Source organism: Xenopus tropicalis, chromosome 2, assembly GCF_000004195.4.
Source record: "Xenopus tropicalis strain Nigerian chromosome 2, UCB_Xtro_10.0, whole genome shotgun sequence".
Classification (NCBI taxonomy): Eukaryota; Metazoa; Chordata; class Amphibia; order Anura; family Pipidae; genus Xenopus; species Xenopus tropicalis.
Genome location: NC_030678.2, coordinates 174,292,770 through 174,318,197, shown reverse-complemented (window position 1 = coordinate 174,318,197; position 25,428 = coordinate 174,292,770). Strand labels below are relative to the sequence as shown.

At 45.1% G+C, this 25,428-nt stretch overlaps 2 protein-coding genes and 1 long non-coding RNA gene across 21 annotated transcripts in view; 2 read left to right on the top strand and 1 right to left on the bottom strand.

The window, feature by feature from the left end:
- The window catches only part of LOC101730808 (proteasomal ATPase-associated factor 1), a 31,798-nt gene extending 21,664 nt beyond the window's left edge, over positions 1–10,134 (top strand). For 6 of the 7 annotated variants that reach the window (XM_031896293.1, XM_031896294.1, XM_031896292.1 and 3 more), the window contains 2 exons: positions 8,383–8,514; positions 10,094–10,134. In XM_031896293.1, the coding sequence (XP_031752153.1) occupies positions 8,383–8,514; positions 10,094–10,099 (138 nt within the window). In that variant the 3' untranslated portion in view covers positions 10,100–10,134. The remainder of the gene's footprint in view (positions 1–8,382; positions 8,515–10,093) is intronic. The other variant, XM_031896297.1, reaches the window with a different exon arrangement.
- LOC100485515 (proteasomal ATPase-associated factor 1) overlaps positions 1–25,428 on the top strand; it is a 44,565-nt gene that overhangs the window by 781 nt on the left and 18,356 nt on the right. For 5 of the 13 annotated variants that reach the window (XR_004221077.1, XR_004221078.1, XM_031896313.1 and 2 more), the window contains exons 1-2: positions 22,061–22,377; positions 25,223–25,263. Coding sequence is in view for 11 of the 13 variants with exons in the window: in XM_031896313.1 (XP_031752173.1) it covers positions 22,322–22,377; positions 25,223–25,263 (97 nt within the window). In the remaining 2 variants the exon portion in view is untranslated. Of the gene's footprint in view, positions 1–10,218; positions 10,262–11,770; positions 11,991–13,511; positions 13,606–22,059; positions 22,378–22,536; positions 22,676–25,222; positions 25,264–25,428 lie in introns of those variants that run through there. The other 8 variants (XM_031896306.1, XM_031896308.1, XM_031896311.1 and 5 more) reach the window with 7 other exon arrangements.
- On the bottom strand, positions 17,507–20,268 carry LOC105946619. The gene is made up of 4 exons (XR_004221102.1): positions 19,744–20,268; positions 18,640–18,735; positions 18,267–18,302; positions 17,507–17,618 (listed from the first exon to the last, which is right to left on the bottom strand). It is a non-coding gene; the product is annotated as an uncharacterized LOC105946619 (long non-coding RNA).

Below are 25,428 nucleotides of genomic sequence, written 5' to 3'. Positions count from 1 at the left end.
ACTGTAAATGATAAGGATATTAGCAGTCACTGAGGGGTTCTGTGCCCATATAAAGGCACAAGGCTGCAGGCTGAGTTATACAGGGAACTCTAAGTATCACACATGTATTATAAGGGATAATGTACCCCCTACTGTAAATGATAAGGATATTAGCAGTCACTGAGGGGTTCTGTGTCCCCCATATAAAGGCACAAGGCTGCAGGCTGAGTTATACAGGGAACTCTGAGTATCACTCATGTATTATAAGGGATAATGTACCCCCTACTGTAAATGATAAGGATATTAGCAGTCACTGAGGGGTTCTGTGCCCATATAAAGGCACAAGGCTGCAGGCTGAGTTATACAGGGAACTCTGAGTATCACTCATGTATTATAAGGGATAATGTACCCCCTACTGTAAATGATAAGGATATTAGCAGTCACTGAGGGGTTCTGTGACCATATAAAGGCACAAGGCTGAGTTATACAGAGTATCACTCATGTATTATAAGGGATAATGTACCCCCTACTGTAAATGATAAGGATATTAGCAGTCACTGAGGGGTTCTGTGCCCATATAAAGGCACAAGGCTGCAGGCTGAGTTATACAGGGAACCCTGAGTATCACTCATGTATTATAAGGGATAATGTACCCCCTACTGTAAATGATAAGGATATTAGCAGTCACTGAGGGGTTCTGTGCCCCCCATATAAAGGCACAAGGCTGCAGGCTGAGTTATACAGGGAACTCTGAGTATCACTCATGTATTATAAGGGATAATGTACCCCCTACTGTAAATGATAGGGATATTAGCAGTCACTGAGGGGTTCTGTGCCCCCCATATAAAGGCACAAGGCTGCAGGCTGAGTTATACAGGGAACTCTGAGTATCACACATGTATTATAAGGGATAATGTACCCCCTACTGTAAATGATAGGGATATTAGCAGTCACTGAGGGGTTCTGTGCCCATATAAAGGCACAAGGCTGCAGGCTGAGTTATACAGGGAACTCTGAGTATCACACATGTATTATAATGGATAATGTACCCCCTACTGTAAATGATAAGGATATTAGAAGTCACTGAGGGGTTCTATGACCATAAAAAAGTTGAGGGCAATACATTATACTGTAGGGATTGTACGCAGCCATGGGGACCATTATCTATATAATGGTAGAAAAAAATCATATATATTGGACACTGGCTGACTTCTCAGTAGTAAGCTGCTTCTCACAATACACATATACATATAGGGACACACGGGAACACTGAGACAAAGCCATACACTATGGGCCATGATACTCACGGGAGCGTTGAGAACATTCCATAACTAACTGCAGTGGCACTCATGGGAATGGGGAGACAATTCCAGATACTGTTTCCTATGGCAAATATGGGTATTTGAGACAATTCCATATTCTATTGGCTATGGGACTCATGGATACACTGAGACTATTCCATATTCTATTGGCTATGGGACACATGGATACACTGAGACAATTCCATATTCTATTGGCTATGGGACACATGGATACACTGAGACTATTCCATATTCTATTGGCTATGGGACACATGGATACACAGACTATGCCATATTCTATTGGCTATGGGACACATGGATACACTGAGACAATTCTATATACTATGGACTGTGGGACACGTTGGAATGAAAAATATGTCCATATACTAAGGGCTACGGGACTCATGAGAATGGTGAGACATTCCTATATACTATTTGCTATGGTACACAAGGGAGATTTGTGACAATTCCATATACTAAGGGTAATAGAACTTTTTGGGAAAGTGAGAGAGTCAGTTGGTTAGCAAGAGCAGCATCTTTGCTCCAACCAGGAGAGACGGCAGGGAGAAGGCTCCTAAATCGATTGTTCACCTTTGAGTTAACTTTTAGTAGGATGTAGAGAGTGATATTCAGAAACAATTTGCAGTTGGTCTTCATTTTTTTATTACTTGTAGTTTTTTTTAATTATTTCATAAATTCTTCGGCAGCTTTCCAGTTTGGAATTATAACAGCTATCTGGTTGCTTGGGTCTAATTTACCTTAGCAACCAGGGAGTGGTTTGAATGAGAGACTGGTATATGAATAGGGGAGGGGCTGAATAGAAAGATAAGGAATAAAAAGTAACAATAACAATAAAACTGGAGCCTCACAGAGCAATAGGTTTTGGCTGCCGGGGTCAGTGACCCCCATTTGAAAGCTGGGAAGAGGCAAATAATTGCTGATATGATTCAATACTTTTCCTAGGAAACCCCCCCTTAACTGCCCCTTCCCCAGTGTAACCAATCCCAACTGGGCCAGCCTTTCCCCATAACTGAGCCCATTCCCTTTATCAGCTTAGTCGCTCTTCTCTGTACTTTCTCTATTTCATTACTGCCCCCCCTTATATATTTATATATAGTGACCCCCCCTTAACTGCCCCTTCCCCAGTGTAACCAATCCCAACTGGGCCAGCCTTTCCCCATAACTGAGCCCATTCCCTTTATCAGCTTAGTCGCTCTTCCCTGTACTTTGTCTATTTCATTACTGCCCCCCTTATATATTTATATATAGTGATCCTACCCCCCCTTAACTGCCCCTTCCCCAGTGTAACCAATCCCAACTGGGCCAGCCTTTCCCCATAACTGAGCCCATTCCCTTTATCAGCTTAGTCGCTCTTCCCTGTACTTTGTCTATTTCATTACTGCCCCACAATATATATTTATATATAGTGACCCCCCCCCTTGGATACACTGAGACTTTTCCATATTCTATTGGCTATGGGACTCATGGATACACTGAGACTATTCCATATTCTATTGGCTATGGGACACATGGATACACTGAGACTATTCCATGTTCTATTGGCTATGGGACACATGGATACACTGAGACTATTCCATATTCTATTGGCTATGGGACACATGGATACACTGAGACAATTCCATATTCTATTGGCTATGGGACTCGTGGATACACTGAGACTATTCCATATTCTATTGGCTATGGGACTCGTGGATACACTGAGACTATTCCATATTCTATTGGCTATGGGACACATGGATACACTGAGACTATTCCATATTCTATTGGCTATGGGACACATGGATACACTGAGACTATTCCATATTCTATTGGCTATGGGACACATGGATACACTGAGACAATTCCATATTCTATTGGCTATGGGACACATGGATACACTGAGACTATTCCATATTCTATTGGCTATGGGACTCTTGGATACACTGAGACTATTCCATATTCTATTGGCTATGGGACACATGGATACACTGAGACAATTCCATATTCTATTGGCTATGGGACACATGGATACACTGGGCCTGATTCACTAAAGTGTGATTTAACATGCGCTATTTATAGCGTGCGGTAAAAATTTTACCACGTTTTCGCAACTTTTCGCACGGTTCACTATAAGCATACTTGCGCTATTTTACGCGCTGTATTTCATGCAATAGGTTTGTCGCGATAAATAGCGTGCGCGGTATTTTCCGCATGCACGCTATTTATCTCATGCGCTGATTGTCGCGACATTATGCACGCGACAATCGCAGCATAAAACTGGCGACATTTTGCCCTGGGAGGGCACAGAGTGCTAGAGAGGTGCTGAATAAATGTTTATTTGCAAAAAAAAAAACAAAAACCAATAAAAATATATATTGCCATGCGAAAATTCCCCGCACGTCCAAATATTGACACAGGCTTCAAAAAGTCGCCAGATTACAAAGTCGCGACAAAGAAATCGCCAAAATATACCTAGTAATGTATTTTGTGCGACTAAATATTTAGCAAATCTTTGGAAAGATCCCCGAAATGGTAAAAATGTTGTGCGGGCAAAAAAATTGTTGCCCACGACTATTATGTTTTGAAGCCTGTGTCAATTTTTGCGTGGCGAATTTTCGCGTGGCAAATTTTTTTATGCATTTTGCCATTGGCGGATTGTTTTGCGAAACACATGAAAAAATTCGCCGCGGAAAAATTCGCCGCACGTCCAAATATTCGCTGCGAATCCATGCCTGGCAAAACATTTCATCACTTGTGGCCGCATATAAATAGTCACGCGAATGAAAGCACGCCATGTTAGCCATACACGCCAATACTTTCGTAAAATTACTGTATTAAAAATGCCCATTTCCCTGCAAACTGCCGGCTGCGTCACTCTAGGGGAAACACATACTTGAATAAATAACACTGCAAAGTCCATATTTTATTGGCAAAAGCTCATTTACTGTACTTTTCTATAATTATTATACCTAGTAATGTATTTTGTGCGACTAAAGATTCCCCGCTATAGTACTGTATAATATCCCGACTAAAGATTCCCCGCTATAGTACTGTATAATATCCCGAATAAAGATTCCCCGCTATAGTACTGTATAATATCCCGACTAAAGATTCCCCGCTATAGTACTGTATAATATCCCGACTAAAGATTCCCCGCTATAGTACTGTATAATATCCCGACTAAAGATTCCCCGCTATAGTACTGTATAATATCCCGACTAAAGATTCCCCGCTATAGTACTGTATAATATCCCGACTAAAGATTCCCCGCTATAGTACTGTATAATTTCCCGAATAAAGATTCCCCGCTATAGTGCTGTATAATATCCCGAATAAAGATTCCCCGCTATCGTACTGTATAATATCACGACTAAAGATTCCCCGCTATAGTACTGTATAATATCACAACTAAAGATTCCCCGCTATAGTACTGTATAATATCACGACTAAAGATTCCCCGCTATAGTACTGTATAATATCCCGACTAAAGATTCCCCGCTATAGTACTGTATAATATCGCGACTAAAGATTCCCCGCTATAGTACTGTATAATATCGCGACTAAAGATTCCCCGCTATAGTACTGTATAATATCGCGACTAAAGATTCCCGCTATCGTACTGTATATATCGTGACTAAAGATTCCCCGCTATCGTACTGTATAATATCCCGACTAAAGATTCCCCGCTATAGTACTGTATAATATCGCGACTAAAGATTCCCCGCTATCGTACTGTATAATATCGTGACTAAAGATTCCCCGCTATAGTACTGTATAATATCGCGACTAAAGATTCCCCGCTATCGTACTGTATAATATCGTGACTAAAGATTCCCCGCTATAGTACTGTATAATATCCCGACTAAAGATTCCCCGCTATAGTACTGTATAATATCCCGACTAAAGATTCCCCGCTATAGTACTGTATAATATCGCGACTAAAGATTCCCCGCTATAGTACTGTATAATATCGCGACTAAAGATTCCCCGCTATAGTACTGTATAATATCGCGACTAAAGATTCCCCGCTATAGTACTGTATAATATCCCGACTAAAGATTCCCCGCTATAGTACTGTATAATATCCCGACTAAAGATTCCCCGCTATAGTACTGTATAATATCCGACTAAAGATTCCCCGCTATAGTACTGTATAATATCGCGACTAAAGATTCCCCGCTATAGTACTGTATAATATCGCGACTAAAGATTCCCCGCTATAGTACTGTATAATATCCGACTAAAGATTCCCCGCTATAGTACTGTATAATATCCCGACTAAAGATTCCCCGCTATAGTACTGTATAATATCCCGACTAAAGATTCCCCGCTATAGTACTGTATAATATCCCGACTAAAGATTCCCCGCTATAGTACTGTATAATATCCCGACTAAAGATTCCCCGCTATAGTACTGTATAATATCGCGACTAAAGATTCCCCGCTATAGTACTGTATAATATCGCGACTAAAGATTCCCCGCTATAGTACTGTATAATATCCCGACTAAAGATTCCCCGCTATAGTACTGTATAATATCCCGACTAAAGATTCCCCGCTATAGTACTGTATAATATCCCGACTAAAGATTCCCCGCTATAGTACTGTTAATTCCGAATAAAGATTCCCCGCTATAGTACTGTATAATATCCCGAATAAAGATTCCCCGCTATAGTACTGTATAATATCCCGACTAAAGATTCCCCGCTATAGTACTGTATAATTTCCCGACTAAAGATTCCCCGCTATAGTACTGTATAATTTCCCGAATAAAGATTCCCCGCTATAGTACTGTATAATATCCCGACTAAAGATTCCCCGCTATAGTACTGTATAATATCCCGACTAAAGATTCCCCGCTATAGTACTGTATAATTCCCGACTAAAGATTCCCCGCTATAGTACTGTATAATATCCCGAATAAAGATTCCCCGCTATAGTACTGTATAATATCCCGACTAAAGATTCCCCGCTATAGTACTGTATAATATCCCGATAAGATTCCCCGCTATAGTACTGTATAATATCCCGACTAAAGATTCCCCGCTATAGTACTGTATAATATCGTGACTAAAGATTCCCCGCTATAGTACTGTATAATATCACAACTAAAGATTCCCCGCTATAGTACTGTATAATATCACGACTAAAGATTCCCCGCTATAGTACTGTATAATATCCCGACTAAAGATTTCCCGCTATAGTACTGTATAATATCGCGACTAAAGATTCCCCGCTATAGTACTGTATAATATCGCCGACTAAAGATTCCCCGCTATAGTACTGTATTAATATCGCGACTAAAGATTCCCCGCTATCGTACTGTATAATATCGTGACTAAGATTCCCCGCTATCGTACTGTATAATATCCCGACTAAAGATTCCCCGCTATAGTACTGCTATAATATCGCGACTAAAGATTCCCCGCTATCGTACTGTATAATATCGTGACTAAAGATTCCCCGCTATTAGTACTGTTATAATATCGCGACTAAAGATTCCCCGCTATCGTACTGTATAATATCGCGACTAAAGATTCCCCCGCTATAAGTACTGGTATAATATCCCGACTAAAGATTTCCCCGCTATAGTACTGTATAATATCCACTAAAGATTCCCGCTATAGTACTGTATAATATCGCGACTAAAGATTCCCCGCTATAGTACTGTATAATATCGCGACTAAAGATTCCCCGCTATAGTACTGTATAATATCGCGACTAAAGATTCCCTGCTATAGTACTGTATAATATCGCGACTAAAGATTCCCCGCTATAGTACTGTATAATATCGCGACTAAAGATTCCCCGCTATAGTACTGTATAATATCGCGACTAAAGATTCCCCGCTATAGTACTGTATAATATCCCGACTAAAGATTCCCCGCTATAGTACTGTATAATATCCCGACTAAAGATTCCCCGCTATAGTACTGTATAATATCCCGACTAAAGATTCTCCGCTATAGTACTGTATGATATCGCGACTAAAGATTCCCCGCTATAGTACTGTATGATATCGCGACTAAAGATTCCCCGCTATAGTACTGTATGATATCGCGACTAAAGATTCCCCGCTATAGTACTGTATAATATCGCGACTAAAGATTCCCCGCTATAGGTACTGTTATAATATCGCGACTAAAGATTCCCCGCTATAGTACTGTATAATATCGCGACTAAAGATTCCCCGCTATTGTACTGTATAATATCCCGATTAAAGATTCCCCGCTATAGTACTGTATAATATCGCGACTAAAGACTCCCCGCTATAGTACTGTATAATATCGCGACTAAAGATTCCCCGCTATAGTACTGTATAATATCGCGACTAAAGATTCCCCGCTATAGTACTGTATAATATCGCGACTAAAGATTCCCCGCTATAGTACTGTATAATATCGCGACTAAAGATTCCCCACTATAGTACTGTATAATATCGCGACTAAAGATTCCCCGCTATAGTACTGTATAATATCCAGACTAAAGATTCCCCGCCATAGTACTGTATAATATCGTGACTAAAGATTCCCCGCTATAGTACTGTATAATATCGTGACTAAAGATTCCCCGCTATAGTACTGTACTTTTCTATAATTTTTCGCCTGCCTGAAGTAGGAGTTAATTTTCGCATAGCCTAATGCGATATTTAGCGCGCCTAAGTTATAGTGAATCATGCGATCGTATTCTTTTCAGCGCGGAAATTAACGCATGTGTTAAAACTAGCGCATGCTGTTGCGCGAAAAATAACGCATGCGATATGGCGACTTAACACACGCTATATTACTATGGTGAATCGCGCGCTAATTATCGTGGCTAATTTAACGCAAAAAAGCGTGCGATAATTTTTATCGCACTTTCGTGAATCGGGCCCAAGGTGTGGGAATCTCCTAAAGGGGTAGTTCACCTTTAAGTTAACTTTTACTATGATATAGAATGGCTAATTCCAAGCAGCTTTGCAATCGGCCTTCGTTTTTTTCTTTGTTATACTTTTTGAATTACCGTATATACATGAGTATAAGCCGAGTTCTTCAGCACGTGGGGGGGGTGCAGCGTGCGCGCCGAAGGGCTGATTATTAATAATTCATTGTCTCTATCTCAGCTCTGTGTGTGGAGCGCTCCTCTGGGAGGATCTATAAATTGGGGGATACCTGGCTCCGCCCAGCAGGCAAACGGACCGAGTTCTGCCCCTGCGACAATGAACTGCCTCGATGCCATAGTGTGCCCGTTACAGGTGAAAAAGGGGTTACTTTCGGGTGACAGATTTAGAATCATCGGAGAGGAACCAGGGCTTTATACTGGCAAATATATAAGGAATAATGAGCCTCCACTATAAAATAGGATATTAGAAATCATAGAAGAGGTTAATGATATATAAAAGCATTAAACAGCAGGCCAAAAGCTATGAAAGCGCATGTTCACCTTAAGCAAAGCCCTTGCACTAATGTATTTATATGAATTGTATGTGGCCATTATATTAGCAAGCCAATCAGTCATCAGGGTTTTATCGACACCCCCAAGTGGGCAAAATGTAAAGCCGTGGGATGCCCAAGGGTACATTGCTGGGGGGCACGGCACCAATATTTTCTTCTTCTCCCTGATGTTCTTTGCATGGGCTTAGGCTGTCCTGCCAAATACCCCAGGCTCATTATTTGAGGCTCCATCCACCTTTCCCTACTCTGCAGCTGCCAACATTTTATATTTATGAAGAGTTCACAGGGGGTCACGCTGAGTGCCCTTTATTAATTATTGAAACTAAAGGTGGCCACACACGTGGCGATTTGCGATCTGGTCACACGAAAGATCGTTCAATCAGCCACTAACCATTCAGGGCTGAAACAGCAGATAAGGAGAGAGAAACAATAGGATTTCTACCTCCTTCTGCCGATTCAGCCCTGAAGGCAGATTTTGCTCAGGTGCCTTCTATGGCGCCCGATCAAAATCTTTTAACCCTGCCGATCGGCAAGTCGACCGATATCAGCAGCCTCCTGCGATATCGGTTGACTCACCGACTTGCCATACACGCACCGAATATCGTACGAAACGAGGTTTTGTACGATATTATCGGTGCGTGTATGGCCAGCTTTAGCAGTAGCTGCTGCATTTCCCACCCTAGGCTTATACTCGAGTCAATAAGTTTTTCCAGTTTTCTTAGGTAGAATTAGGTACCTCGGCTTATATTCGGATCGGCTTATACTTGGATCGGCTTCCTCTCTCTCCAGCTTTTAAATAGGGGTCACTGACCCCAACATCTAAAATAACAAATGCACTATACAGTTGTATTGTTATTGCTACTATTGCTTTATATATTTATATTAAAGCCCTCCCCTATTCATAATCCAGCCTCCCGTTTAAATCAATGCCTGGTTGCTAGGATAATTTGGACCCTAGCAACCAGTCAACAGCCAACTGTGCCACTGCATCACTCACAGACTCTATTGGGGGAATTCACAAAAGGGGTGATACTGAAACAGAATAAAATTAGAGACAGATTTGTCAGTTTTTCCACCGTATTCACCAAACAGTTTTTGTGAATTTTCTCTTTTGTGAATTTGTCTTTTAAACAGAGGGGGCGCTGCTGCTAAAACTAAAATTTTGCCTGGGAGGTTTTACTTTTCCTTTAAATAAAAATGTATACAATATATTTACTCAGAATGTTATTATTGCCTCATTCATTAAGCTAAAACTCCCATAACAATGCAAATGTGAGGCAAAAAGGCTTTATATACAAGATATCAATTCAACTTTGTGTTTAATCAGTGTTTTACGTGTTTATAAAATGTTAATGAGGCTTTTTGCCCCTATTGTTCTAGGGTTAGACAGAGACTTGCCCCCTAACAATGAGGCTGCTAATCCCCGTTAACCTGTTACTGACCCCCCAATGGGGCCCCCACCAGAGTTGTGAATTGGAGACTGGGTGAAACCAAGCAAAACAGCAGAGCTTACAATTGATCTGACAGTTACACTGAGCTTCACTCCAGGTAAGTGCCCTTTCTTTACACTATTATACACACTTACACACACTTAGAGCACACATATTAGGTTGTTTTTTTTTTTTAATTTTGCACACTTTATATAGTTTTCCAGGGTAAAAAGTCCCCCCCAAGGAAAGGCCCCTAAATTGAGTGCAAAATGTTCAAAAACTTTCTGGCAATACACGTTCCACTTTAACCAAAATGGCTGGCAGTAAAAGGGTTAAACAGCCCCCCTAGTTATTTAGGGCTTGGGGCAAGCAGCAGGCTGTAACCCTGAGTGTTTCAGTCAGTCGTGGGAGGAGGAAGGATAGTTCAGCGGTTAGAGAGCCTGCCTTACACCAATGGGCCTTTTTGATTCCCGCCCTGGGAGCCCTGCTTAGACCAATGTGGCTCAGCTCTGGTATCGATACCCAGTGGGTAGGTATTAGAATTGAGACCCATTGATCAGCAGAGCCCCCCAGGGGGTAATTAGAACTCAAGAACCATCGATATAAGGTAAGCACCTACCCCACTGGGCCTTTTAGTGTGTGACCCTGGACACAGTCACTTGACCTCCTAGCAATGATGGCGTCTAGTGACTTTTTAATCACTAGGAGGCCAAGTGACTGTGTCCAGGGTCACACACTAAGGGGCCCAGTGGGGTAGGTGCTTACCTTATATCGATGGTTCTTGAGTTCTTGAGCTACATTTACATTTCCCCACAAATCCTCTTTTTTTCCGCATTTTCAAGGGCATCTCATGATTTATGATGCCGGCTATTAAATTGTCCCTGTCACAGTGTCTATGGCAGCTGGAAGCAACTGTCACAGGGAAAATCCCTTTCTCATCACTGGCAATAAGCAGCCAATTGATAGGGGAGCTGAGCTACAGCGCAGGGCCGATAGGGCTTCCGAGCCAAAATCAGTGCATTTTAGGGTCATTTCTGGAAATCTGATAAGGATACATGGAAATAATCATAGAACAGAAGAATCTACACTGGGGAGCTGATAGGGGAGTAATGGAGATATTTTTTGAGCAGTATAAGAGTGCCCAACTGGTATATAATACAGGAGATATCCTCTGAGCGCAATCTGTTACCCCCTGCTGGTATATGGTACAGGAGATTCACCCTACTTCTATGCATTATCAGTAACCCTTCAGCCAGTATAGAGTTCAGCAGGGGGGGGTACTAACCATTTAAATGCGCTCCTGGGCCTTGGCACTTGTGGCCCCCGTTTGGCCGCATATTTCCCTCATACACAGTGACGTTTTACAAGGAGAATCTCCCAACTGCAGCCGTCCGTTCTCTTGCGCTTCCAATTCCAACCCTCAGAATGGCGCTGTAAGCACCTTAGTACCTGGATAGGAATGGGGAAAAAGAAAAGGAAGAGGCGGCGCCTCCCGGATGAAAGTGGAAATACAGAGAAAGACGTTTATATCAGGGAATTTCTCGTTATTTGCCCTGTTGCCGCATGTTTATTCTGTTTAGTTATTTTATCTCTTCTTTTAATATCTATATATATATAACATACACAGGAACCCTCCCGGGACTCTACCCTGTTAGGAATCAGTGGTATGACGATTATTGCGTCACAACCATGCGACCAATGATGACGGTGAAGCACGAAGGGGCAGTGTCTAGAGCTGTCCCCGCCCACATCATGTGATGGGGAGAGGACGCTAGTGGCGCGCAGGTATAAAAGCAGAACTGGTGCCGGCCCTGCGGAATGGCTGTGAGGGAGGAGGCGGTTGCTCGGTGGGTTGGCTCTTGTGGTGGCGCCGTCACCTTCACTGGCAACGTTCTTTTTTTTGTAGCTGCCAAACTAATAAAGCGGTGACTCCAGCATTGGAGGGGGCTTTGGTAATGTTATCACTATTTGGGAGGAGCCAATTACCTGGGGAACACCCCTGAGGGGAAATGGCGCTCCCCAGCAAAGTGCTTTGGGGGGAAGGGGGTGTAAGGGCACATTTCTAGGGAATGCAAACCAAAAAGGAAAATATAGTGACACTCTGCAAAGCAGGAAGCAAAATCTGTGCTGCCCCCAAAATCCAACGTTTTGGCAAAATGTATTACATAATAATGAATAGATGAATCATATGTAACTGAAATAAACCTATGCTGATACCTACAGAAACAGAACTGCAGATAAACGGCTGTGGGCCCTGTAGCAGGAATAGAGAGCAGAGCTTTATATTTGTATCTCCCTTAGTAATACCCAAGCGCTCATAATATACTGTATATAGTGACATATATCCTTATAATGCGCAAGATCCATGAATAGTGATGAGCGAAAAAAAGTCACGCGGTATCACCTCATTGTTCCCTGACCTACATACAGGCACTCACCCTGCCTTTAAATAGCCATGTAACTCCTCAGTTATTTCTTATATCCTTATCATTTACAGTAGGGGGTACATTATCCCTTGTAATACACGAGTGATACTCAGAGATCCCTGTATAACTCAGCCTGCAGCCTTGTGCCTTTATATGGGGGGCACAGAACCCCTCAGTGACTCCCAATATCCTTATCATTTACAGTAGGGGGTACATTATCCCTTATAATACATGAGTGATACTCAGAGTTCCCTGTATAACTCAGCCTGCAGCCTTGTGCCTTTATATGGGCACAGAACCCCTCAGTGACTGCTAATATCCTTATCATTTACAGTAGGGGGTACATTATCCCTTATAATACACGAGTGATACTCAGAGTTTCCCTGTATAACTCAGCCCTGCAGCCTTGTGCCTTTATATGGGCACAGAACCCCTCAGTGACTGCTAATATCCTTATCATTTTACAGTAGGGGGTACATTATCCCTATAATACATGAGTGATACTTCAGATTTCCCTGTATAACTCAGCCTGCAGCCTTGTGCCTTTATATTGGGCACAGAACCCCTCAGTGACTGCTAATATCCTTATCATTTACAGTAAGGGGGTACATTATCCCTTACAATACATAGAGTGATACTCAGAGTTCCCTGTATAACTCAGCCTGCAGCCTTGTGCCTTTATATGGGCACAGAACCCCTCAGTGACTGCTAATATCCTTATCATTTACAGTAGGGGGTACATTATCCCTTATAATACACGAGTGATACTCAGAGTTCCCTGTATAACTCAGCCTGCAGCCTTGTGCCTTTATATGGGCACAGCACAGAACCCCATAGTGACTCCCAATATCCTTATCCTTACTGTGTGGGGTTAGTACAGAACAGATGTAGGCAAGTTGATACAAATGAAGTATTTATATATCATATTTCTATGTTACACAGGTGAATCTGCTGACAGGATTATACCCCCAAAGTCTCCCATTCTGCAGTACCAGACTGTGCAGGGGCAGAACATGGACTCACACAGAATTATCAGGTAGGTGATATCCCAGTTGTTTCTAAATTATCGTTCTTTGAGGCCAAAACTGTGGGTTCTAATTGCTCTTAGTGACATCACCGGTTGTTATGATCTGCCCATTATAGGCCCCAACTGCCCCGACCCGCCAGGAATACCTGCCCCATCACTGTTGGCTTTTAATGAAGGCTCCGCCCCATAGTCTGTGCTGTCACATCTTGGTTCCCTGGCCCCTAAATATACAGCCCCCTGGCATTCCAGTACCCAGAGGCACAAACAGCCCCCCCAGCCCAATAAATAGTGACTGTCTGTGGCACCTTACAGCCCCCCTGGCATTCCCAGTACCCAGAGGCACAAACAGCCCCCCAGCCCAATAAATAGTGACTGTCTGTGGCACCTTACAGCCCCCCTGGCATTCCCAGTACCCAGAGGCACAAACAGCCCCCCCAGCCCAATAAATAGTGACTGTCTGTGGCACCTTTACAGCCCCCCTGGCATTCCAGTACCCAGAGGCACAAACAGCCCCCCCCAGCCCAATAAAGAGTGACTGTCTGTGGCACCTTACAGCCCCCTGGCATTCCCAGTACCCAGAGGCCACAACAGCCCCCCCCCCCAGCCCAAATAAATAGTGACTGTCTGTGGCACCTTACAGCCCCCCTGGCATTCCCAGTACCCAGAGGCACAAACAGCCCCCCCCAGCCCAATAAAGAGTGACTGTCTGTGGCACCTTACAGCCCCCCTGGCATTCCCAGTACCCAGAGGCACAAACAGCCCCCCCAGCCCAATAAATAGTGACTGTCTGTGGCACCTTACAGCCCCCCTGGCATTCCCCAGTACCCAGAGGCACAAACAGCCCCCCCAGCCCAATAAATAGTAACTGTCTGTGGCACCTTACAGCCCCCCTGGCATTCCCAGTACCCAGAGGCACAAACAGCCCCCCCAGCCCAATAAATAGTGAGTGTCTGTGTCACCTTACAGCCCCCTTGGCATTCCCAGTACCCAGAGGCAAAACAGGCCCCCCCCAGCCCAATAAAGAGTGACTGTCTGTGGCACCTTACAGCCCCCCTGGCATTCCCAGTACCCAGAGGCACAAACTGCCCCCCAGCCCAATAAATAGTGAGTGTCTGTGTCACCTTACAGCCCCCTTGGCATTCCCAGTACCCAGAGGCACAAACAGCCCCCCCAGCCCAATAAATAGTGACTGTCTGTGGCACCTTACAGCCCCCCCTGGCATTCCCAGTACCCAGAGGCACAAACAGCCCCCCCAGCCCAATAAATAGTGACTGTCTGTGGCACCTTACAGCCCCCCTGGCATTTTCTAGGATTTACAGATTGCCAGTCGGGGCATAGACACACCCACCTTCACCTTTTAGCCCAAACAATGCCTCTCAGTGGGGCAATTGAAGCTGCTGCCAGTCTGACACTATTATACCCAGGGGCCCCATACTCGGCACAGGGCCCTTACTGGGGGCAGGACAGGGAGTCGGCCCACAGTCCATGTTGCTGCTGTTGAATCGCACTCAGCAAGTTGGCGCCGAGGCCGTGGCCAATGGGAATGTTGTTCCTGGGCATATTTAGTGCTCCAGCCGTTCCCGTATGAATCAAACCTCCCAACATGTAAAAAGTAGAAAGAGGGACAAAAACATCTGCCGCATGTAACGCTGCAAAAAATGTCCAGGCCCCGCCCACTCTATGGCCACGCCCCAAAGAAAAAGCCCATTTTACAAAACTACAGCTGAAAAGCACAAGATGCACAGAGGGCGCCAGAGGGCAGAGGCCCCAGTCAGTTTATGGCACATTGTGGCTTCATATTGTGGCTTTCATTACGCACTGTGGCAGCTCCGTATCAGGGCTCAGTGGGGCACGGGGCATTTCTGAACAATTCCAAACTCAGAGACCCCCCAGCGCTGAATCAACTCACAGTGTTTTCTATATTTAAATAAAAATGACCCCTTTATAGACCTTTCCATTCTGTAAACTGTCTCTGCTGAAATCAATTGCACTTATTTAATTACATTTGGTTTTTCTCTCTATACTCGCCCCCCACCCCCCGACATTTTAGCCGCTGCCCCGCCCTTTGAGTTGTATTTCTGCCTAACCCCACCCACTTGTGGGGCCTGGCGTGAGGGAGGAGCTAGTGGTAAAAAAGTGTTATACTGGAGTATATCCGGGAGTAAAATGCTATTGCTATTTGTGAGATGGGATTCAGCCTTACAGACTCACACACACAGGGATGTTTGTTATTTGTTGTTTTATTCATTTTGTTGTTTTATTGGGGCCTGTCAGCCCCCCCTGAGCCTCCCACTCCCACCCACTGCCCCCGCTGAGCCTCCCGCACCCACCCACTGCCCCGCTGAGCCTCCCGCACCCACCCACTGCCCCCGCTGAGCCTCCCGCACCCACCCACTGCCCCCGCTGAGCCTCCCGCACCCACCAACTGCCCCGCTGAGCCTCCTGCACCCACCCCACTGCCCCTGCTGAGCCTCCCACACCCATCCACTGCCCCCGCTGAGCCTCCCACACCGACCCACTGCAGGGGCCCCGCTGAGCCTCCCGCACCCACCCACTGCATGGGCCCCCGCTAAGCTTTCCACACCAACCCACTGCAGGGGCCCCGCTGAGCCTCCCACACCAACCCACTGCAGCAGGGGACTCCGCTGAGCCTCCCAAAAAAAATTTTTCTTTTGTTTTTTTATTTTTTGTCTGTTTTTTGTTTTGTTTTTTTTTTTTTGTTCCTAACCTAATTGACCTATTTACCTAAGAATCCTAATAACTTGTCCCCGTTGGGAGAAAAGTCATGGATTCATCCTTAACAACCTAAAAAGAAATCAAAAAAAGAAATTTGTGTTATAAAAACTAAAAAATGTTGTTATTTGTTGTTTTTTGTTCTTTTGTTGTTTTTCTTAATTTTTTTGTTTGTTGGGGCCTGTCAGCGGGGCCCCCTGCTGCACCACCCACACCAACCCACTGCAGCAAGGACTCCGCTGAGCCTCTGAATAAAATGTTTTTTTTTTTTTGTTTGTTTTGTTGTGGCTTTGTTGTTGTTTTTTGTTGTTTTTTTGTTTTTTTTATTTCCTAACCTAATTGACCTATTTACCTTAGAATCCTAATAACTTGTCCCCGTGTGGAGAAAAGTCATGGATTCATGCTTTACAAGCTAAAAAAGAAAAGAAAAAATGAAATTACATAGTTACATAGTTACATAGGGTTGAAAAAAGACCAGTGTCCATCAAGTTCAACCCATCCAAGTAAACCCAGCACACCTAACCCACACCTACCAATCTATACACTCACATACATAAACTATAAATACAACCACTAGTACTAACTGTAGGTATTAGTATCACAATAGCCTTGGGTATTCTGCTTGTTCAAGAACTCATCCAGGCCCCTCTTATAGGCATTAACAGAATCTGCCATTACCCCATCACTAGGAAGGGCATTCCCCAACCCCCTCACTGCCCTCACCGTGAGGAACCCCCTACGCTGCTTCAAATGGAAGCTCCTTTCCTCTAATCTAAAGGGGGGGCCTCTGGTGCGCTGATTGTTTTTATGGGAAAAAAGAACATCCCCCAACTGCCTATAATCCCCTCTAATGTACTTGTACAGAGTAATCATGTCCCCTCGCAAGCGCCTCTTTTCCAGAGAAAACAACCCCAACCCTGACAGTCTCACCTCATAGTTTAACCCTTCCATCCCCTTAACCAGTTTAGTTTATAATTAGTGTTATAAAAAATGAAAAAATGGTTTGTTTTGTTTTGTTTTGTTGGGGCCTGTCAGCGGGGCCCCCTGCTGCACCACCCACAACCAACCCACTTGCAGCAGGGGACTCCACTGAGCCTCTGAAAATTTTTTTTTTTTTTTGGTTGTTTTTTTTTTTTTGGTGTTTTTTTTTTTTTTTTGGTGTTTTTTTTTTTTGGTGTTTTTTTTTTTTTTTTTTTAAACCTAACCTAATTACTTACCTAACTACTTACCTACGAATCCTAATAACTAGTCCCCGTTGGGAGAAAAGTTATGGATTCGTCCTTTACCACCTAAAAAAGAAAACAAGAAGGACATTATTAGTGTTGGAAACCTTGGAATAGATGTGTAACATACAGACTAACACACGCAAAGGACAATGATACAAATGATTTTATCTTTCGCACTCCCACACTGGGAAAGGCATAGGCATCGCTAAAGGTCCCCATACACGGGCCGATTCTAGCTGCCGATATGGGTCCCTTAGATTCGCCAGCTAATCGGCCCGTGTATGGGCACTGCCGGCGGGCCTGCCCCACCCATATCTGGCCTGAAATCGGGCAAATCTTGATTGGGCAGGTTTAAAAATTCAGTTGGATCAGGGACTGCATCGGCTCGTTGATGGGGCCCCCGGACCGACTGCGCCTAAACCCGTTGTTATAATTCGATCGTTTGGTCCCAGGGCCAAACAATTGAATTAGCCTGGATTCTCCCAATATTGCCCACCCGTAGGTGGGGGGTATCGGGAGAAGATCCGGTTGCTTGGCAACATGGCCACGCCTTATTATCTATTACTGATGATAAACTAATAATAAGCCCATCAGTAACTACCGATGCAATGCCTGCAACCCCCCCTGAGCCGCTAAGTACCCTATACACACAGACCCTGATCCAGCAGCCCATTTACTCACAAATAGTTATATCTGGTGTTTTCTACTTACGTAAACGACCGTCTCCATATGGGCAAACTTTCCAGGCTAAAAAGGAAAAAAAAACGTCAGTTTTTTATACAAATGAACCAAACCATCAAGTACGAAGGAACAAAGAAAGGGACTAATGCCGCACAGTATGTATTGAAGAGTAACCGTTCCTTCCATGGGCCAGGGAGGCTTCTGGGAGTTTATATTAGGGATGCCCCGGGTCCTTTATAAAAGTTTCGGCCGAATACCGAACCTGAATCCCAATTTCCATATGCAATTAAGGTAACGGAAGGGCTCATTCCGGCTCATATACACATTAATATTGTAGGAGTAGGAAAGAATAAAAACGGATAGAAGCTGAGAGTGCAGAGACGGGTGTAAATCTGTATCTTACCTTCTTCTTCTTGTACCTGAACGGTGCGCAGACACCTCTCACACAGTCCAGGATACAATCACAGAATCTGGGCGCCATTGTGGTAGATGGTCGTTACTGTCGTTATATGGAAGGAAACAAAAACACAGCAATTAGTAAGTAAAAACACAGCAATTAGTAAGTAAAAACACAGCAATTAGTAAGTAAAAACATAGCAATTAGTAAGTAAAAACACAGCAATTAGTAAGTAAAAACATAGCAATTAGTAAGTAAAAACACAGCAATTAGTAAGTAAAAACATAGCAAATAATGTGTGTGAAGGAAACCCAGGCAGCCATTATTGGGGGTCAGTGTATGGGGCATTAGGGTACCCATATATTTATACATACATATTCCTGTTATTGGGGGTCAGTGTATGGGGCATTAGGGTATCCATATATTTATACATACATATTCCTGTTATTGGGGGTCAGTGTATGGGGCATTAGGTACCCATATATTTATACATACATATTCCTGTTATTGGGGGTCAGTGTATGGGGCATTAGGGTACCCATATATTTATACATACATATTCCTGTTATTGGGGGTCAGTGTATGGGGCATTAGGGTACCCATATATTTATACATACATATTCCTGTTATTGGGGGTCAGTGTATGGGGCATTAGGGTACCCATATATTTATACATACATATTCCTGTTATTGGGGGTCAGTGTATGGGGCATTAGGGTACCCATATATTTATACATACATATTCCTGTTATTGGGGTCAGTGTATGGGGCATTAGGGTACCCATATATTTATACATACATATTCCTGTTATTGGGGGTCAGTGTATGGGGCATTAGGGTACCCATATATTTATACATACATATTCCCGTTTGTTTAATGGAAATAAATGCTGGGATATGGGGCAATGTAGAGCGCAACGTTTAACAACTGAAATGAAATCTAATTGGTAGGAGCAAAAGTCTTTTCTTAGGAGTAAAAAGTATTTGTTTCTAGTTAATCAAAACATGTGAGATTTTCCGACTCAGGGAAAATGATGGGAACGGTGAGATTTTGGTGCGAGTGCAAATTAGAATTGTAACAGGGAGGAGCCCGTAGCAGGGACAACTTACCGTTTCTGCTCTAAAAAGCAATCTGAAGTGTTTCCCCAAGTTGTAACAGTTACGCACACACAGCTGCTATTGTGACATCAGTGTTGCCATGGGAACCCATTGTGACATCAGCTGCAGGCTTCCTTGAGCATTTAGCCCTTAGTTGCAAAAGGTTTTGCAATATGAGCTGACCACATGGGTGGTCTAAAGACATCAATGTTGCCATGGGAACCCACTGTGACATCAGCTGTGAATCTACAGTGAATTGAATGGTTAAACACCCTTTAGGTGCCAGTGTATGATGATTGGTCAGGGCCCACCTTAGCGCCAAACAAGGGTTTAGACATTTGAACATATTGTTATGATTTCCTGTAGATCTATAATAGCAAATGTATTTCCTTCCTAATCTCGCCTTAAATGACCGAATATGAATGTATAAATATATGGGTACCCTAATGCCCCATACACTGACCCCCCAATAACATGAGTACCAAGAGAACAAATAGACATTCCCTGCAAAGCTAACCCTAACTGGCCCCCAGGCTGATGCAAATGGAATGAAATTGGCTTTAGCTCCCCTTTAAAAGAGACCCAACCCCCCCCCACACATTCCCCCCCCCCCCGCATGGGTACAGGGCCACATCTTTCCATTTGCTATTTTATTTGTTTAATTATTTGCCCATCTCTTTTGCATCTTTCCAACTTTCGAATGGGGGTCACTGACCCTGACAGCAAAAACGATTGCTCCGTGAGGCTCCAACTTTCTTGTTACTTTTTATTACTTTCTTTTTATCTTCCAGTCTCACATTCACACCGCTGCCTGGTTGCTAGGGTAAAATGGGCCCTAAAACCCAGAGAGCTGCTGAAATTCCGAAACAAAAGGCAAAATCAGTAAACAAAACACAGAATATAAAAAACAAAGACCAACTGCAATTTATCTGGGAATGTCACAAACACCAATGGGCCAAGTCCCCCCTGTATATACCAGCAGGCCCTGCTATTACTGGCAGTAACTGTCTCGCCATGGAACCCCATTACACCTGCTGCCATTCTCACAGTATTAACGCTGGGGCCCCCAAACCCTTCACGGTTGGTCATTGGGGGGCTGCAGTTATAGGTTTGAAAAAGTGGGCGGAGCCACCAACAGTCAATCATGTAAACCCCATTAAATTTCATTGGTTTAAATTTAAAATGATGCCATTCTCATACTATTTACGCCAAGGCCCCCAAACTTTTTTTTTGACTTAGGGTTAGAAAACTGGCCCCACCCAGGGCTGTACTGGCCCAAATATCCCCCCCAGCCCAATAAATAGTGACTGTCTGTGGCACCTTACAGCCCCCTGGCATTCCCAGTACCCAGAGGCACAAACAGCCCCCCCCAGCCCAATAAATAGTGACTGTCTGTGGCACCTTACAGCCCCCCTGGCATTCCCAGTACCCAGAGGCACAAACAGCCCAACCAGCCCAATAAATAGTGACTGTCTGTGGTACCTTACAGCCCCCCTGGCATTCCCAGTACCCAGAGGCACAAACAGCCCCCCCAGCCCAAAAATAGTGAGTGTCTGTGGCACCTTACAGCCCCCCTGGCATTCCCAGTACCCAGAGGCACAAACAGCCCCCCCAGCCCAAAAATAGTGACTGTCTGTGGCACCTTACAGCCCCCCTGGCATTCCCAGTACCCAGAGGCACAAACAGCCCCCCCAGCCCAAAAATAGTGACTGTCTGTGGCACCTTACAGCCCCCCTGGCATTCCCAGTACCCAGAGGCACAAACAGCCCCCCCAGCCCAAAAATAGTGACTGTCTGTGGCACCTTACAGCCCCCCTGGCATTCCCAGTACCCAGAGGCACAAACAGCCCAACCAGCCCAATAAATAGTGAGTGTCTGTGGCACCTTACAGCCCCCCTGGCATTCCCAGTACCCTGAGGCACAAACAGCCCCCCCCAGCCCAATAAATAGTGACTGTCTGTGGCACCTTACAGCCCCCCTGGCATTCCCAGTACCCAGAGGCACAAACAGCCCCCCCAGCCCAATAAATAGTGACTGTCTGTGGCACCTTACAGCCCCCCCGGCATTCCCAGTACCCAGAGGTACAAACAGCCCCCCCAGCCCAATAAATAGTGACTGTCTGTGGCACCTTACAGCCCCCCTGGCATTCCCAGTACCCAGAGGCACAAACAGCCCCCCCAGCCCAATAAATAGTGACTGTCTGTGGCACCTTATAGCCCCCCTGGCATTCCCAGTACCCAGAGGCACAAACAGCCCCCCCAGCCCAATAAATAGTGACTGTCTGTGGCACCTTACAGCCCCCTGGCATTTGACAGAACCCACAGATCGCCAGTCAGGACCTGCTTAGGTGCCAGTGAGATTCTCTCAGAAAGACTAAACATAAATCCCAGGCTGCCCCACAACACACTCTTGCTACTGTGTGCTGAGGCTAGTGCAGCTGCACGCTCTGACAGATCCTTCCGCCTGATGCTCAGGCTGCACCCTGATTGGCTCCCACTCAATACACAGAGGGCAACTGAGGTATCAAGTTCCGTTTGAGTCAGAGCAGTCAGTGATTCATAGGGAGATAGTTATTGTGGTACAATGTAAGAATGGCTGCTGCCGCCACAATGCTCTCCATACAGGGGGACTGGGACCAGGTCCTGAGGTGAGACACAGAGTCTGGGGGGCTTTGCAGACACTTGCATGTGGGGAGTTGCTAAGCTACAGGTCTGAATGTACTATTAACCCTTTGCTTCAGCAATGCACATTCACTAACATGTAAAGCAGCTGTCTAACCCATTGGTATTAATGCATTAACCCTTAGTGCAGCGCTCCCCAGAATGAGGATGCACCCCCCTAAGGCAGCCAGATACTATGGATAAAGGCCAAGCACAACTATCAGTGAGGATGCTGTGAGGGAGAGAATGCTTCTGTATAATGCTTCTTACTTCTGTATTATACAGGTATGGGACCCATTATCCAGAATGCTCGGGACCTGGAGTTTTCCGGATAAGGGATCTTTCTGTAATTCGTATCTCCTACCTTAAGTCTGCTAATAAAATTATTTAAACAGTAATTAAACCCAGTAGGTTTGTTTTGGCTCCAATAAGGGGTAATTATATCTTAGTTGGGATCAAGTACAGGTACTGTTTTATTATTACAGAGAAAAGGGAATCATTTAACCATGAAATAAACCCAATAGGGCTGTTCTGCCCCAATAAGGGGTAATTATATCTTAGTTGGGATCAAGTACAGGTACTGTTTTATTATTACAGAGAAAAGGGAATCATTTAACCATGAAATAAACCCAATAGGACTATTCTGCCCCAATAAGGGGTAATTATATCTTAGTTGGGATCAAGTACAGGTACTGTTTTATTATTACAGAGAAAAGGGAATCATTTAACCATGAAATAAACCCAATAGGGCTGTTCTGCCCCAATAAGGGGTAATTATATCTTAGTTGGGATCAAGTACAGGTACTGTTTTATTATTACAGAGAAAAGGGAATCATTTAACCATGAAATAAACCCAATAGGGCTGTTCTGCCCCAATAAGGGGTAATTATATCTTAGTTGGGATCAAGTACAGGTACTGTTTTATTATTACAGAGAAAAGGGAATCATTTAACCATTAAATAAACCCAAGTAAGTAAGAGGTATTTAACCCTTGGAGCCTATCACTAAACTGACCAAGAGGGTAGAGTATTAACCCTTTAAGTAGTAAGAAAAGGCTAAATCACCGGGGTGTGCCAAACACAGACCCTGGGCAATGGTTGGCACACCTGTCTTCCTTAAAAAGTAGGGTTGCCTCCTCACCCCTTTAATACCGGCCCCATCCTGGCATGGCTAATTAGCAATTCATTTAGAAGCAGGCTGCATGGCTGCACATACATCTCTTTAGTCTGCAGCATGCCTTTGAATTCCTTGCTACTAGCCATGCAGAATGTGGATTTAATATGTGACCAGTTGTAAAGGGGTACCATTCTAGTGAGCGCTGCGCTGCCATCTTGTTTCTTGCCCCTGGGACTGTGCATATGAGCAGTAAAGCAATGTTCTGGGGTTTAGGGGCAGATTTATAAAAATGTGAGTTTGGAGCTTAATACATAAAAACTCACCCAAGTTCTATTCGTCCCTATAGGATTTGTATTAGAAGCGTATTAATGAAATGGTGAGTTCTATCTTTCACCCATTGATAAATACGCCTTTAAAAATTCAACAGGAATGAATAGAATGTGGGTGAGTTTTTATGTTTTAAGCTCCAAACTCACATTTTCATAGACTTTTTGGGTGCAAGAGCCCCTTTGAGTTCAGAGCCCCCGTTGCTGATAACAAGGTTACACATATACCAAATTATTTAGTTATCAGCTGTAGCACCAAGGATATTTACAACAGCACGTAAGTGTTTATATTCTCAGCTTTCATATTCCCTGCACTGCTGGTTGTGACTCCTGAAACAGAACAAATGCAGCTTTTTAACTGACTTCTTACACATTGTTTCAAGAGTCAGAGCATGCAATGTAAGTACCAGTAGTGCAACACCACAGGGGGCCTTCACTTACTGCTCTGCAGTTGCGCCCCACATAGTTGCACTCAGTGCTGCTCCGTCCATTCTGCCTCGTGCTCAGAATAGAGTCCGGCTGTGCCCAGAGTTGTACTGGGGTGCTGGGCCCCAAGTGCTCCACATACTGCTCTCCCCCCCCCCCCACACACAGTTCCAGACTACCAGATGGGGGGAGCACAGGCGTATGGGTGGCGAGGAGTGAGCTGTCGGGGGCTGCAGGTGGGGAGCAAGCTGGGCCGGTGGGGGCTGCAGGTGGGGAGCAGGCTGGGCCGGTGGGGGCTGCAGGTGGGGAGCAGGCTGGGCCGGTGGGGGCTGCAGGTGGGGAGCAGGCTGGGCCGGTGGGGGCTGCAGGTGGGGAGCAGGCTGGGCCGGTGGGGGCTGCAGGTGGGGAGCAGGCTGGGCCGGTGGGGGCTGCAGGTGGGGAGCAGGCTGGGCCGGTGGGGGCTGCAGGTGGGGAGCAGGCTGGGCCGGTGGGGGCTGCAGGGCAGGATCGGACTGGGTCAGTGGGACACCAGGAAAAACCCAATGGGCCCCCGGCCATGGTGGGCCCCGCCGGGCCAGACCCAATCCCAGCTGGCCTCCCTCCCCCAATCGCCTCTACTTATGCACCCTCGGAGGGAGGGACGGGGACCTGGCGGGGCATGTACAGGGGCCCTTGGGGGCCCACACACTCCCAGTCCAAGGGCCCACTGAGTTTTTCCCGGTCTCCCGCCAGCCCCGTCCAACCTATTGACACAGGGGAACCCAAAGTTGCTGCCACCCCCAAACCAGTCAGTAGCCCCAGGGGTCACTGCAGCACAGTTGCACTAAAAGCATAGGGCACACACATCAGCTGCACGGTGGCGCCGGAAATGACACCAAATGGGCTTAGAATATGTTCAGTCGTTTATCAGTTGTGTGTGTGTAGCCTTGTGGCCCGTCGCTTACACTCTTTTTTTACTTTTCAGGGAGGCTGAGGGGGAAGTCTGGGTATCGTGCAAGATTCCTGGTAGGTTTGGTTCTTTTAGCCGCTCATTGTGCCCGGTACAATGGGCCTGAAGGGCCAACCCCTTGTCTGTAGATGGTTTTGGGGGGAGTTCGGGGCCAGGGTGGTTTGGGGGGAGGTCGGGGCCAGGGTGGTTTGGGGGGAGGTCGGGGCCAGGGTGGTCTGGGG